Source organism: Euprymna scolopes, chromosome 13 (assembly GCF_053919585.1).
Source record: "Euprymna scolopes isolate OS-2025 chromosome 13, ASM5391958v1, whole genome shotgun sequence".
Lineage (NCBI taxonomy): Eukaryota > Metazoa > Mollusca > Cephalopoda > Sepiida > Sepiolidae > Euprymna > Euprymna scolopes.
This window is the reverse complement of record NC_136494.1, coordinates 107646365-107660823: the sequence shown is the minus strand read 5'-3', so window position 1 is coordinate 107660823 and position 14459 is coordinate 107646365. Positions and strand designations below refer to the sequence as shown.

The window sequence follows — 14459 nt, the reverse complement described above, 5'->3', positions numbered from 1 at the left end:
TACACAAAACCTGAGTTAATCAAAGTTTGTTCTTTTAAGGCCATTTTCCTATTTTAAAACGAAATATGCGTAAGTATTATTTGGTATTAGCATCGATTGATTTTTTAAGATATTTTTAGCATATATTTTGTGCCGTTAAAATTTAGAACAACGAGAAGGATATATAGCGAGCAGAAAAAATCTAATTTCAAAATTTGTCTTTTTTTTATGTTTGAACTTTTTTTCCATGGTTCAAATAATTTCTCCAGCTTAACTAATGACACAATGGGCCATATTGTTTGATATAATAAATATATGATAAATTTAAACTTATAAGCTATTATTTCGTAACAATGCTGATATATCCTATTTGTTAATAATCAATACTAAAATTTATTGGTAGACATCATATATTTGTGAACTTTTGCACTTTACACTAATAATACAAGGTGCCTCAAATAAGTTTCCAGACTTTCTGTACATGCATTTAAAATTGTAGATTCTTCAACATTCAGTATGTTATTGCTATACATATTATAAGATAACTGACCAAGTTTTATGATTTCAGGTTCAAATGAACAGCTACAGCCGGAATTGAAATACATCCCACTAAACTCTGATTGTCACAACGGGTGAATTTCAAAAATGCAATCTGGATGTGAGGACACTTTAAAAGAACGATATGCAATAAAATTCTGAGTGCTCATGCACTTTTGATACCGTTCTATTTTTAAACAGTTTTTCAAGGTAAATTTAAGTTTCACGATATATTTTTTTATTAAATTGTTAGGTGGAAGCACAGAATAGTTACAAAGAACCCTCTCCTCCAATGTTAAGAATGGCTTTCTAAATAATCATTTATTATTTCAGCACGATAACAAAAGTGCATAGGTACCAAATTCTGTTTTAAACTTGGAAAACTGCCACAAAAACATATGGAATACTTCAGACTGCTTTTGGACCATCTTGCATGAATAAAGCATCAGTTTTTGAGTAACAACCAAGGTTTTTAACTTATTCGGTTCTTTCAACCCTCTGTACTCTGGATAAGTTTAGAAGTTGAGCATAATATTTCTTTAAATATGTAAAATCTTTGAAGTTTGATTTTGTTTCCTTTTCTGTTTAACTTTTATTTTATTTCTCCATTTATTTCTTCGCTTAAATTGGTAGATTAATTCAAGTGTCGGGGATATACTTGCTGCTTAATACAACAATTATTTACATTCTTTACTAAGAGGTTGCGATCTTTTTAAATTGATTGTTTCGCGTAAATATTACGTGTAAATCATGGGAAGAAGCATAAAAAGATCAAAATGAAAACAGTATTTTCGTATTGAAAACCAAGTGTATTTGCGACACTAATTATTTATTTTTATTACAAGGTGGTCACCACTTATCAAGGCCCGGAAGCCACTCAGAGATAAGGGTTATTGTAAGTACAGTACGTTAGTGTGGAGATTTAATAAAGTGTCTACTTAAGGGGGGGGCGTTTCATCAGGAATTTGTTTACGTTGGACTTGAACACATCCAGGTTGTAGTCAGGTGGGAAGCAGGCAGACGGAAGAGAGTTCCACAGGCGTGCAGTTCTAAGAAAGAAGCTTTGTTCATGGAATCTACGTTTTGATTTAGGCATAGATAAAGAGTGGGGGAAATTTTTCACAGTGGATTCAGCTAGACGGGTGTTTTTCGTAAAAGATTGGCGAGGGTGGGACCAGAGATTGGAGTTCAGACTAATTAAGCTAGTATTTAACATAAGCCAATTTAGCATGACACTGTGTCTGACGTCACTCAAATAGACGTAAATGAAAAACGTATTTTCTGACTAGCAGTTCAGTCCGGCTTTGCTCGGGCCCCATGTACTCTTCATGACTTGCCCTACGTGTGAATACACTTTATGTAAGATTCCAAATATTTAGACCAAATTTCGTAAGGACTGTAGAGGTATTTTTTTAAACTTTGATCCCAATTTTGATCCCTTAACATTTATTATTTTGACCCCTTAACATTTATTATCTTGGTCTCAAATCAAAATACAAAGTTTTAGCCATGTTCAAGTTACCTACATCTACAATTTCAAGTCTTTAGACTCAAAATTGGTCGAGGAATTTGGTAAAAGTATATCCCCGACACTTGCAAAGGTCAATTTTTTCAACTTTGACCTCTTGGCAGCCAAATTTTCGCCCCAAAACTGATTAAAATGCTTGCCGTATGCCTGATTATCCGTTATGTAAAATTTCAAATGCTTAGACCCAAAATTGGCTGAGTAGTTTGCTAGACACCGCAAAGGTCAAATCTTTTGAACTTTGACCCCTTGGCAACTCAAATTTTCGACCCAAACGGATTAAAAAGCTTGCCTTATTTCTGAATACACTTTATGTAAAATTTCAGAAATTGGCTGAGGAATTTGGTAGAGACTGCAGAGGTCAAATTATTTTTAACTTGACCCCAGTTTTAACCATTAACATTTATTTTTCTGGGCTCAAATCAAATTATAACATTTGATTCATGTCCAAGTAACCTACATTTAAAATTTCAAGTGTTTAGACCCAAAATTAGCGGAGGAGTTTGGTAGAGTTTTCAGAGGTCAAATCGTTGAACTTTGACCCCTTGATAACCAAATTTCTGGTTGAAAAAGGATTAAAAAGATTTTTCCAAATCTCAATACTCCTTATGTCAAATCTCGAAACTCTAGACCGAAAATTGACAGAGTTATTTGGAAGGGAAATGTACACACACACATTTTCACTTTTATAGACATATAGATTATTTTCCCAGCATTATAATTATATTTTTCAATGAAAATTTAATATAATTTAGATTGACTTCTTACAACACACACAACACACACACAATATGTGTGTGTGCATGTGCGTGTGTGTATATGTGTGTGTTGGAGGAAACCAATCTAAGTTATATTAGATTTTCATTGAAAAATATAATTATGATGCTAGAAAAACAATCAGTTAGAAAATACGTTTCTATATATATTGATTGTTCTACATGAACAAAACAGGTCTGTAAAATGTACCGAAGTTTTAATATGTTGAACTGATTGTTAAGATAAATGAAACCTTGGATCTGGGAATGGGTGTATATTAGGCACGACCAAAATGAAAGGATGGGGATAAATATTTCTTGACGAAGTCTCTCTTTAAAATCTACCAAAAAGCAAGTAATTATCCAATTAATACGAAATTTTCACCGATTATTAAGTGCAGAATGAAATTTATAATGGTGTGCTTTTTATTTCATTATATATATATATATATATATATATATATATATATATATATATATATATATATATATATATATATATATATATATACATGCCCGCAACTCCCCTCCCTTTTATTTTTGGGTATAAAGATGCTTAAAATAATCAGCCGAAACCGAGCAAAATATATTGTATTGTGGGAAGGGTGAGGATTGTAGATAAAACAAACGAACAAACAAAAATAACTGCGCACGTATCAGATTTTAAGGATGAAAATCCGAATTTTGAATGTGTTTTATCTTTCACCTTTTGTGTTTTAAAGTGTGAAATTCTTTGAATATGTTAATAGTAATTATAATCTTTCAGATAAGTAAAAAGAATTATATACTTCCATTATTTTTGCAAAAAAACACTAATTTTTTAATCTTTGAGAAATAAATTAATAATTTTCTTTTTGTAAGCCCAATATTGCTAATGGATCATTAAATAGGAAATGCTTTGAAGAATCGATACCTAAAAAGACAAAATTGATAAATAATTGCGCATTTTGCTAAAAATACGATAATTTCTTTCGGCAATTTCTTGTTGATTCACCTATGGTGGCCCAACCGTGACACTAGATGTAGGAGTTGTTTTCAACACATATGAGATCCAGCATTCCCAAAATTGTCAGCCATTTGATACTTGCCAGCCTCATCGTTGCTTAACTTCGAGGGTTATGTAGGCAACAATATATGTGTGTGTGTGTGTGTGTGTGTGTGTGTGTGTGTGTGTGTGTCACTTAAGAAAAAAGAATAAAAGCCTTCACTTAATCGTCAAATCGAACGTTAAACATACATGGCTAAATATATAGTTTGTTTGTTTGTTTTGTTTTGTTTTTTACAACGCACATCTGTAGAGTGACACAAAAGAGTGGAATGATTTGAAATTCAGGTACTTATAATATTTTTGAATACTCTTATAGCAAATCCTCCGAAATCTATTTAGACGGAAAAAGATATTAGTTCAAAAACCTTTTAAAAAATCGATCGAGACAAAAATGGCGGTGAATAGTGATTATTTGGAAAATTTAAATTTAAAAATTCTATTAAAAATAGTGCAAAAAGTTTATAATATTCTGCTTTTCATATGATAAAATTCAGGGGTGTTTTTCTTTCTGGAGTAAAAAAATAAAAGTCGCTCAAGAATAGTGGATTTTAATAGATTTTAATTCGTTTAAAAACAACTAATTGTTTATTTTTCAATTTTTGGTCGTGCCTAAGCTCGCGCTCTCTCTCTCTCTCTCTCTATATATATATATATATATATATGCTCCTATAAATTTGGTATTTCTGTGTATTGATATTCATATTAAAACCATTTTTCTATTTATTTTAAAAATATACAACTTTATGTATGGGTCGTGAAATTGCATTTATCTGCAAAAGATCTAGCTAATTTGCATATTCTTTTAAACATTCATTTTAATTAATTCCCTATTGTTTTTTTCGGATTTCTGATGAGATGATCATCTTTAGTTAACTATTACGTGTAATTATATCCATGCAGATATTCTACATGATTTATATTTGTATAATATTTGCGTAAAAAGGTTATAGTAAGCACAAACCTCTTTCTATATATATTTATGTATGTGTGTATATATTTGTTTTAAAAAATTTCCCTGCCGGACTCCTCTGTCAGTTAATATATATAGGGTAATTGAACTCATGCGAAACTTTATATTTGGGTTTTAGCCGGGGGAAAATCTGTGCAAAGGTGTGAAAATTAAAAAAATGGAATTTGCCAGGTGAAGGTCGAACGACTGCATTACGAATATGCATGTGTATCGTGTTAGCTATTGGTTCATGCTTTAATTTTTAGCCTTACAGCAAACATGTATTAATAGCTCAGGTATTAACGTCAAAGGAAAAAGTAAATCGTAAACTGAACTTTTTGGTTTCGATTCTCGGTGGTGGCGCACGAGTCATGTTTTTATCAACTTTTTAAATCATTACTATATATTGGGTCCAATATAATACAATAATAAATGAAATTGGCCTTAATCAAAATATCATATTTAAACGTATCTTATGACCGGACAACGCCGGGTGGCCTGCTAATATATATATATATATATATATATATATATATATATATATATATATATATATATATATATATACTTATTACTACAATAATTAAATACCTACAGACACTAGTGCACTAGTGCTTCATGTTTTCGGGAATCATCTGTGCTGAGTGTCACGGTTAACGCCAGTCGAGAGATTCGAACCCTGGCAACAGAAGTCATGTCTGGCTTGATTAGCAAGGACTCGAACCACTCGGCTACCGATAACCGCGAGAAATACAGTTGAAATTAAACATTTATTCTTTTTAAATGCTTTTAACGTCAGTCAGAGTGATCTAATCATTATATAACGATCAAATAATTTAGTTTTATAGAGCCATACTATAAAGTTACACGTGTATTACACATTTTTCTGGGAGAGAGGTAGAGCGTCGAAAAAAAGTCTGAACCCATTAAAACTGCTGACCCAAATAAAAAAATATTTTGCCGCGTCGATTTCCTTTCATGGCATAAGATCCTGGCATGCTAACTCAAGTTCTTCTTTCATGACACATTCATGGCCAAATGTTGCTGCACGAATTAATATTGCATAAAATATTTCAAATTTTTATAACTCTCTATTATTATGCAAAAACTGAGTCAATCAACTTTTGTTTCTCTAGCGCCATTTTTCCTATTTTCAAACAAAATACATGCGAAAGTATTATTTAGTATTAGCATGTATTTTTTTTTTAAGATATTCATTTTAATTATACTAATTACCGTTATTTTGGAAATAAGTAAATAACCCATCTCTTAACAAGTTCTATCTATCAAACTCTCTGTCTCTCAATGTGTCTTATTTGATACACGCTTTTACATTATTTATAACTCTTGCTTTTCTTGCACAAAATGGTATAGTTAACAAAAACTGTATTAGCAAAATTATGTTACACAAGTACACGTCATAATTCTGGGGACAATAACTGTCACGAATCGCTTCCCCGGATTTTAGATGTAAGTATATGCATTGTCTTTTGACCAGTCCATTTTTTCCTGAACTGCATGGATCAGCTTATTTTATAATAAATATTGAACTGACTTTGCAAGCTCACTTTTTCCTGATTAAAACAATATCACAAATGCTTTATGGGTGCTCAATGAGTCCCATTTCTTTTCGCATTCAGGACCTGTGGAAATTCCACAGCGACATCTTTCATATGTAATATATTGTTGCTGGGCCCTCTTTGGACTTTCAGCGTTAATAGAGACCCCGCGATATTATTGAGCCCTTTTGTTAAAACTGTAAAAGTATTTAATCTAATAATCTGGTTAATGCAGTATCAGAATATACCTGGTTATTCGCTTTATTTCTAATACCCTTATAGGAGTATGTGACATATTTCCATTGTATGGACGCCCGGCGCAAACAGAAACCCCACGATATCATTGTGCCATCTTTAGACAAAACAGATGCTATGTTTGGATCCTAACCAGAAGACCAAGAAGGTATATTTTAGTTTTATGTACCGCCCAAAAGCAACATTATTTTTATTTATTTATGTATTTTACATTGTGTCATCGATGATCGGGAGGTCCTATTTATTAAAAAAATAAAGATAGAAGGCGATGACATGCTGCGAACGTTAAATTTGCGTATCTCTATACTGATTTAATGTTCGTAGTATTCTGTGATATTTAAAAAATTTAATGCTATTATTCAGTAAAATATGAGATTCATTTGCACATTGAAGTAAATCTTATATACATCTAAAAAAAAAAGCGAATATTACTTGCTATATAAAAATTTTATTGAATGTTTTTGCTTAAGAGTAGAGAAATTTGCAAATGACAACTCACTTTACGGACGAGAACGCTCTCTTGTTTCAGAATTGGCTTCAATAAAACATTTTGGATCAGTTTTTCGGAAAAGGTATTGGATAACCGGAACTCAATTGGAGAAATGAAATCTGATATACCAGGCTGTTTGATAAGAAAATAAAAAATATACATCAGTTAACATGAACTCAAACAAGCAAGCATTGTACATTATGAAATGGAATGAAAATATCAAATTTAACTCGATATGTAGTAATATACCTAGAACACTAATAAAGTGGCACTCATTCGAGACGGGTTGAAAATATATCACGGGGTATGCAGTGAATGCGCACATGCATGTATATATCTGGTGCTATGACCATCGAGTTGACCCTGGGGAAGCAGCGGATGTCAGAATTCACACAGGAATTCGCGTCTGGTGTTTAGATGACGGGAACGATCACGACTTGTGCAGTGAGCGCACATATGCATCTTCATGCTTACTAGTTGCAAATTCCTAACAATAAAGCTCTGAAATGAATGGTTATTATTGACGTCTATAACACGAAGAGCATATGAATACGAGCCGAGAACAGAACATTCAAAATATGACATTTGACTGATATTAAATAGAGTAGAATTTTTTCAAAAAAGAAAATATGGAAAAGTCAACTCACTTGTAAAATTCCGAACACTCGGATTTCTTTTGTCTTGTTTATTTCAAGTAAAACGTCTCCCTGTAAAGAACTCCAGACTTTCGGAGTTCCATAATTCATATTTTCTGCCAATAAAACTCTTTCGGTTTTCGGATAAAAGTTCGGCTCCACCACAAGTTTATACCTAATTGCTGCAAATTAAAAAAGAAGGTAATAACTATTTATATAAAGTTAGCTATGTGCATTTGTCTATATATTTATACGTACAATAGTTGAACCTAAACTAATTAAACGATCATTATGAATTTTGAAACACAGCTTCTAAGCGTAAAGGGTTCAAATGTGTGCTATGTTTGGTTTAATTATGTTTTATAGGAAGGTGGTAAAAAAGATTGAAGCCATTTTTGAAAATTTCGATACTTTCAATTTTTTGGAAAGTTTTACAATAGAAATTAGACACAATAAATGTTTCCCATATTTTAGTGCCTTTAGGGTATCTTAAACGATTTTAGGGGTAATAATACGAATACAACCTCCCATTTTACAATTGAACTATTTAAATTTTGATTTTAATTTGATCCATAGTCACTAGCACCAATTTAATTCTAGACATAAATTTTAGATATAATGATATATTAATTTGTTATATATATATATATATATATATATATATATATATATATATATATATATATATATATATATATATATATATATCTTAAAGTGGTGCAAAGTAGTTCTGTTGGAGGAATTAACATTGCTGCCGTGGAACATATAGTCTCATAATTGTTTATAAATGACTATAAAATAACAAACAATAGATTCTTATTTCACAATTATTTTTGGTAAAAATATAATAATAATAATAATAATAATAATAATGACAACGGATGAGACTAATGAAAACATTTGGTCATGGCTACAAAAAGGAAACCTAAACCGAGAAACTGAGTCCCTAATAACAGTCACACAAAGTAACGCGATTAGAACCAACCACACCAAAGCAAGGATCGACAAGACACACGAAAACTGTAAGTGCAGACTCTGTGGACAGAGAGAGACGAAACAATAAATCACATAATAAACGAATGCAGCAAACTATCTCAAAAATGATATAAAAATAGACACAATCAAATGGGGAAGGTAGTACACTAGGAATTATGCTGACAATTTCATCTTGAACACTCTGACAAATGGTGGAAGCACAAACAGGCAGCAGCACTTGAAAATGAAAGTCAAAAAATCCTATGGGACATGGATATATAGACGGATAAACCTATTCAAGGAAGGAGACCGGATGTCATACTAGTTAACAAGAAGGAAAAGTCTTGGCAGATTGTGAAGTTTGCAATTCTAGTAGACCATAGAGTGAAGATCTAGGAGATGGAGAAGCAGAGCAAATACACTGAACTGGCCAGAGAGCTCAAAGGGATATGTAAAATGAAGAACGTCGAGATAACACCACTAACAGTAGAAGGATTAGGAACAATACTAAAAAACTTTGAAAAAGGAAGAATTTGCAATCAAAGGGGTGGCTAAGAAGATACAACGAATAACAATAATGAAAACGGCTGAAATATTAAGAAAACCCTTGAATGAAGAAACTAACACACGTGAGCTACAAACGCAAGCCGAACATACAGGAATGGCTACAAATGTAAAACACAAAGGAACATCACATGGAATCAGGAAAACTGAAATCATATAACTGCCTTGCCCTTATTTGTGTGTGTGTGTGTGTGTGTGTGTGTGTGTGTGTGTGTGTGTGTGTGTGTGTGTGTGTGTGTGTGTGTGTGTGTGTGTGCCCATAAACTGACGTCACACTAAATAATCGAGGACGGCCAAGGAGGATATAAAGACCAAGGAGAGAAAGCACTAACCAGACCTCCGCTGAATGAGTGCAAAGAAAACTGGGACTCTGAGAAGGCTTATTGCACCCCCAAATTCCAGTGAAGACCAGTGGTCGCTGCCAACGAGAAATCAATGGTAAGTGGCTGGTGCGATAAAGCAAATTCATTTGCAAAGGTTATTGAAAGAGGTGGAGAGTACTGGGAATCTGGAGAGATTTGTTGTCACTTAGACTCCAGAGAACACCACAATTTGTTCTCAAAGAGATATCTTTGATGATGGCCTGTGTGACTACTCCTAATGATTCAATAATAATAATAATAATAATAATAATAATAATAATAATAATAATAATAATAAAGGAACATGGAATCTGAAGCAAATCAAGATGATATCAGTAATTGTAGGAGAATTATGAACAGTCCCAAAGAAATTTGGGACTGTTCATAAGAACTTGGAAAAAGACTAGGAAAAAATAGGAATCAAGAGAAAGACTCCGAGTATGCAAAGGACAGTAATGCTAAAAGCAGCTGAAAACTTAAGAAAAACTCTCGATTGTGGAATTTAATCTACATGAGTTACAATCGGCCATAAAGAAAATGCAACAGAAGTAAAACAAAAATGTAACCGAGAAAACTGAAACTGCAAAATCGTAAAATTGAAGGTTGACTACATATAGTGCTGGCATTGGTTGGCAACACACAAAATAGTCGAAGAGTCCAAGAGGATGAAAAAGTCATCGAAAGAGGCTAAGAGTACTAGTAATCTGGGAAGATTTGTTATCATCCAAACTCTGGTTGTTGTCAGTGAGCAATCTCTGATGTGTAAGAACTCCTGGTGAATATGTAATAATAATAATAATAATAATAATAATAATAATAATAATAATAATATGATGATGATGATGATGATGATGATGATGATGATGATGATGATGATGATGATGGAAACCTTCTGTCTCATGATGGCGTTCTGCATCTGATACACTGCAGCGCCTGCTGTGGCTATATAATCGAAGTTAGAGTTGCTTCCAGATGTAGGCCTGGGTGGGTGATAAGGAGGACTAGGTCTACCCAGTTATCAAAGCACCCCTCCCTAGTTTAGCAAACAAAGTCCGGCGAAAAGGCAAACCAATACGATTGGAGCTACAGGAGTTGCCAGAAAAATGTTGCAGTGCTTCGCCATCCGCTTATCAGGACTTCAAACCAGATTTTTGTCAGGCTTTAACCTCTTAGTATTTGCCTTTCTCAAGGCATCCACAAGGCAGTGGCGCTATTTACCCAAATTTGGAGAACGGGGAAGGGCGGTAGTAGTAATAATAATAATAATAATAATAGTAGTAGTAGTAGTAGTAGTAGTAGTAGCAAAACTCTGAGACGATGGAAAGACGGAAGCGGGATGTCGCCATCAAGATATCCACTGGAAGAATACAAAAATGCTTATTGTTATTCAAAGTTTAGAGAGTCACCAACCGTTTACATCAGGCGTATAAAATGTAATAAATAATTCCTTTTTTAACTGACACTAATTTATTTTATTCATTACAATGTGTCCATTTTGGTAAGCTTGAACTGCATAAGACCACATAAAAATTGACCTTGTGTCTAAATTTGCCTTCGCAGAGAAACAAATAAATTTCCTTTGATACCAGCTGAAGCTGATTGCACCATAACTGTGTGTTTGTTTTATTCCAGAGGTGGGGGTGTACTGGATTGCTAATAGTTTCAGTTTCCCTTGAGCTCGTGTAATGTACTTTTTCCTATATACTTTTTTTTCTGTGGGTGAATTGTGATCGTTGATTGTGTTTGTTAGGCTGGTGGTGGCGGTGTTTGCTGTTGTTGTTGTTGTTGTTAGTAGTAGTAGTAGTAGTAGTAGTAGTAGTAGTAGTAGTAGTACAAAAATTACTTTTAAGAAAAGCAAAAACTGAAATAAAAACTCACGAAGGGAATGAATAGCATTTCCTTTAATATTATATTTAAAGCGAATGGTAATATTTATTTGATCATTTTCTGTGATATTCAATGGAAGTTGCACTGGATCGATGGTCAAATTCATGGATATCTTCAGAATTGGTCGACCTTTCAATATGGCCACTTCGTCTGAAAGGATTGCGCTCACAGCAAAATCTGAAATAAAGAAAGGGAAAACAAAACCTATTTAGTGATGTTTCATCCATTCTTTAATGTGATCAACTACTGATTTCAATTTTTTTTTCTTTAATAATGGACCGCAATTTTGGAATATGAATGTTCTCATAAAGCGTTGAATTTAATGTGCTTTCTTTCTTCATATCCAAAACAGGACACCATTTTTTAAAAACTTTATCATCCGGTGTCTTAAAATAGTTGAGTAGCTAATATATAATATTGATTTCAAAAGATTTTTAAAAATGACTTGGGTGCCATAAGCTAGAATCAAAACTAAAACCTTTAGCATCGCAGTCACGTTCCGTACTGTTTGAGCTATCGACAGATAGATATGACAGATTTAAAATTAAGCCACTTCAAGCTATAAATTAATTTGCGCATGCGCAAAACTAATAGAAATATGTGGACAAGTTGAAATTAACATTTTGCATTTCAACTTGCCAACACATTTCTGTATGCATTATTCATCGATTCAAACAAAGATTTTACTCATTATAAACCAGCCTTGGTGAATGATTACTATTTCCTGTTAATTTCAGTGTCATGTGACCAGTAGTTTAAGAGTTTATCGATTAAATATTTTCACACAGACACACTCATACATCTACTGTTTTATTTATAAAGATGATTATCAAATATCTATGTGACAATAACACATGAAAATATATTGTCTAAGATGGACTCATCAATTAAACTGGCAAACTAAAGCATAAAGATTTAGAATCCTGAGTTCTATAAATGACTAGCTAGAAATACCCGTCCCAGGGATGGTTTATATTCTTCAGGCGCCCTCTCTTTAACATCTGGGAGAAATAAGACATTAAAAATTACTTCAAAGCAATTCAAGACTCCCTTTTCATTAGATGTTACACCGAGATGTAGGGAAGGGCGCCATTCCATATCCAGGATTACTCGACTTGTCCTTGATCCTTATAATACCGAGTGCTTAGCAAAGGGCGCATCAAGTACCAGTTTTTAAATCTTTGGCATGACCTGACTAAGGATTGAGCCCTGGTCTACCGAATCATTAGTGAACATTGTTAGTATTATGCAAGTCATTCTGAAATGTGCAAAAAATAAATGTTACATGTCTTGAGTAATAGATTCTTGGTATTTTGGCTAGGATCAGAGTGTAGTATCTGTTCTGATACTACACTTCCAAATTTCTGTCATTCATTAGTGAAGAAGAAATTTTTCCAGACAGAGGACATTTACATTTTTTGCCTAATCTATAGTGTCCTTTTATCTGGAGCTGGATTTTCCCCCACGCTAAAAATCGTCTAAATCTGCACTTCCACAGAGTCAAGTAAAAAGGGGCTGGAATTACACCAGTCAAAAAGTAAGATCCATTTGTTTTTAAGATCTTTTTCTTTCAAAACCATCCTGCAATAGTAAAACCTATGTTACAAATTTGAAATCATGGGTTTAGAAAATGGTCCATTTTAAAGGAGACATTCAATATAGATTTGAAAAAGTTGTCAAAAAACAAATATATAACAAATAAATGTTATCCAAGGCAAGATAAGTTACTTTTCTACCTAACTGGATAAATTTTAGTGTTTTTATTTAACATAACATGTTTATTCAGTGTTTACAGATATATTTGAAAAATGCAAATGGCAGCAGACTCCGTGTTAAATATGTAAGTTTGGGAAAATAGATTAAAACTAAAAACTATACAAGATACTGTTAGAAACCCACCGAATATATGTCAGCCTATGTTAAGGTAATATATATTGAGTGGGTTTCTAACAGTATTTTGCATAGTTTTTTTAGTTTTAACTCATTTTCCCAAACTTACGTATTCAACACGAGTCTGCCGCCTGCCTTTGATAACATTTATTTGTTATATATTTGTTTTTCGACAACTTTTTTGGATCTATGTGTATAGTAATACAAACCCAAAAAAATGATTCCTGGAAGTTAAGGCTCAAAAACATAGACACCATAATTCAACATGGAAGATACGTAGGAGTTTTTCCCTACCTATTCCTTGACTATGGAATATAAATTGCAGTCGTTACCTGGATAACCATTCTCGTCAACATCTACAGGCCTGGAGATTGCCCAGCCGAAACCATGCATGCTTGGTTTCACTTGACTGCCTAAAATCCGCTGTGAATACTTGGATATTTTGCCGTCAGCACGACCATTGTAGATGTACACGCACCCAACATTCTCCTCCTCGAAGGGAGCACCAATCGCTATATCTGAAAATGGCAAGGAAACATATAAAATTAAGTATAAAAAATAGATTTAAACTAACTGAAGGAAGGGTTGATATACACCGATATAGACAAAAGAGTTTTTATATATATATATATATATATATATATATATATATATATATATATATATATATATATATATATATATATTTTTATATATATATATACATATATATATATATATATATATATATATGTATATATATATATATATGAATAAAAATACAGCTACATTCCAAATTTTTAAAGTTTTATTCATCATATTTATTATTTCTTTTAGCATGTCAAAAATTTCATATATTTTTTTACAACAGCAGTTTTGTTACGAAGAATCAATCAGTTATTAGTATGTGAATACTGAATATATTCATCATAGACTTTTTAGAAAAAGCAGGAATATATTTAATTTAGAAAGAAAAAAAATATGCATACATAAATATATATATATAGAGAGACAAAAGAAACTACGGACTGGATTTATTACCCTGATGAGGCTATTTATTAGCGAAATAT

General features: G+C 32.5%; 1 protein-coding gene across 2 annotated transcripts in view; it reads right to left on the bottom strand.

Annotated features, from left to right (window-relative positions):
- The window catches only part of LOC145292146 (integrin alpha-9-like), an 89977-nt gene that overhangs the window by 19332 nt on the left and 56186 nt on the right, over window positions 1–14459 (bottom strand). For both annotated transcript variants that reach the window (XR_013869557.1, XM_080138275.1), the window contains exons 11-14: window positions 13743–13928; window positions 11512–11697; window positions 7745–7914; window positions 7107–7229 (exon numbers count right to left, since the gene is read on the bottom strand). Coding sequence is in view for 1 of the 2 variants with exons in the window: in XM_080138275.1 (XP_079994401.1) it covers window positions 7107–7229; window positions 7745–7914; window positions 11512–11697; window positions 13743–13928 (665 nt within the window). In the remaining variant the exon portion in view is untranslated. The remainder of the gene's footprint in view (window positions 1–7106; window positions 7230–7744; window positions 7915–11511; window positions 11698–13742; window positions 13929–14459) is intronic.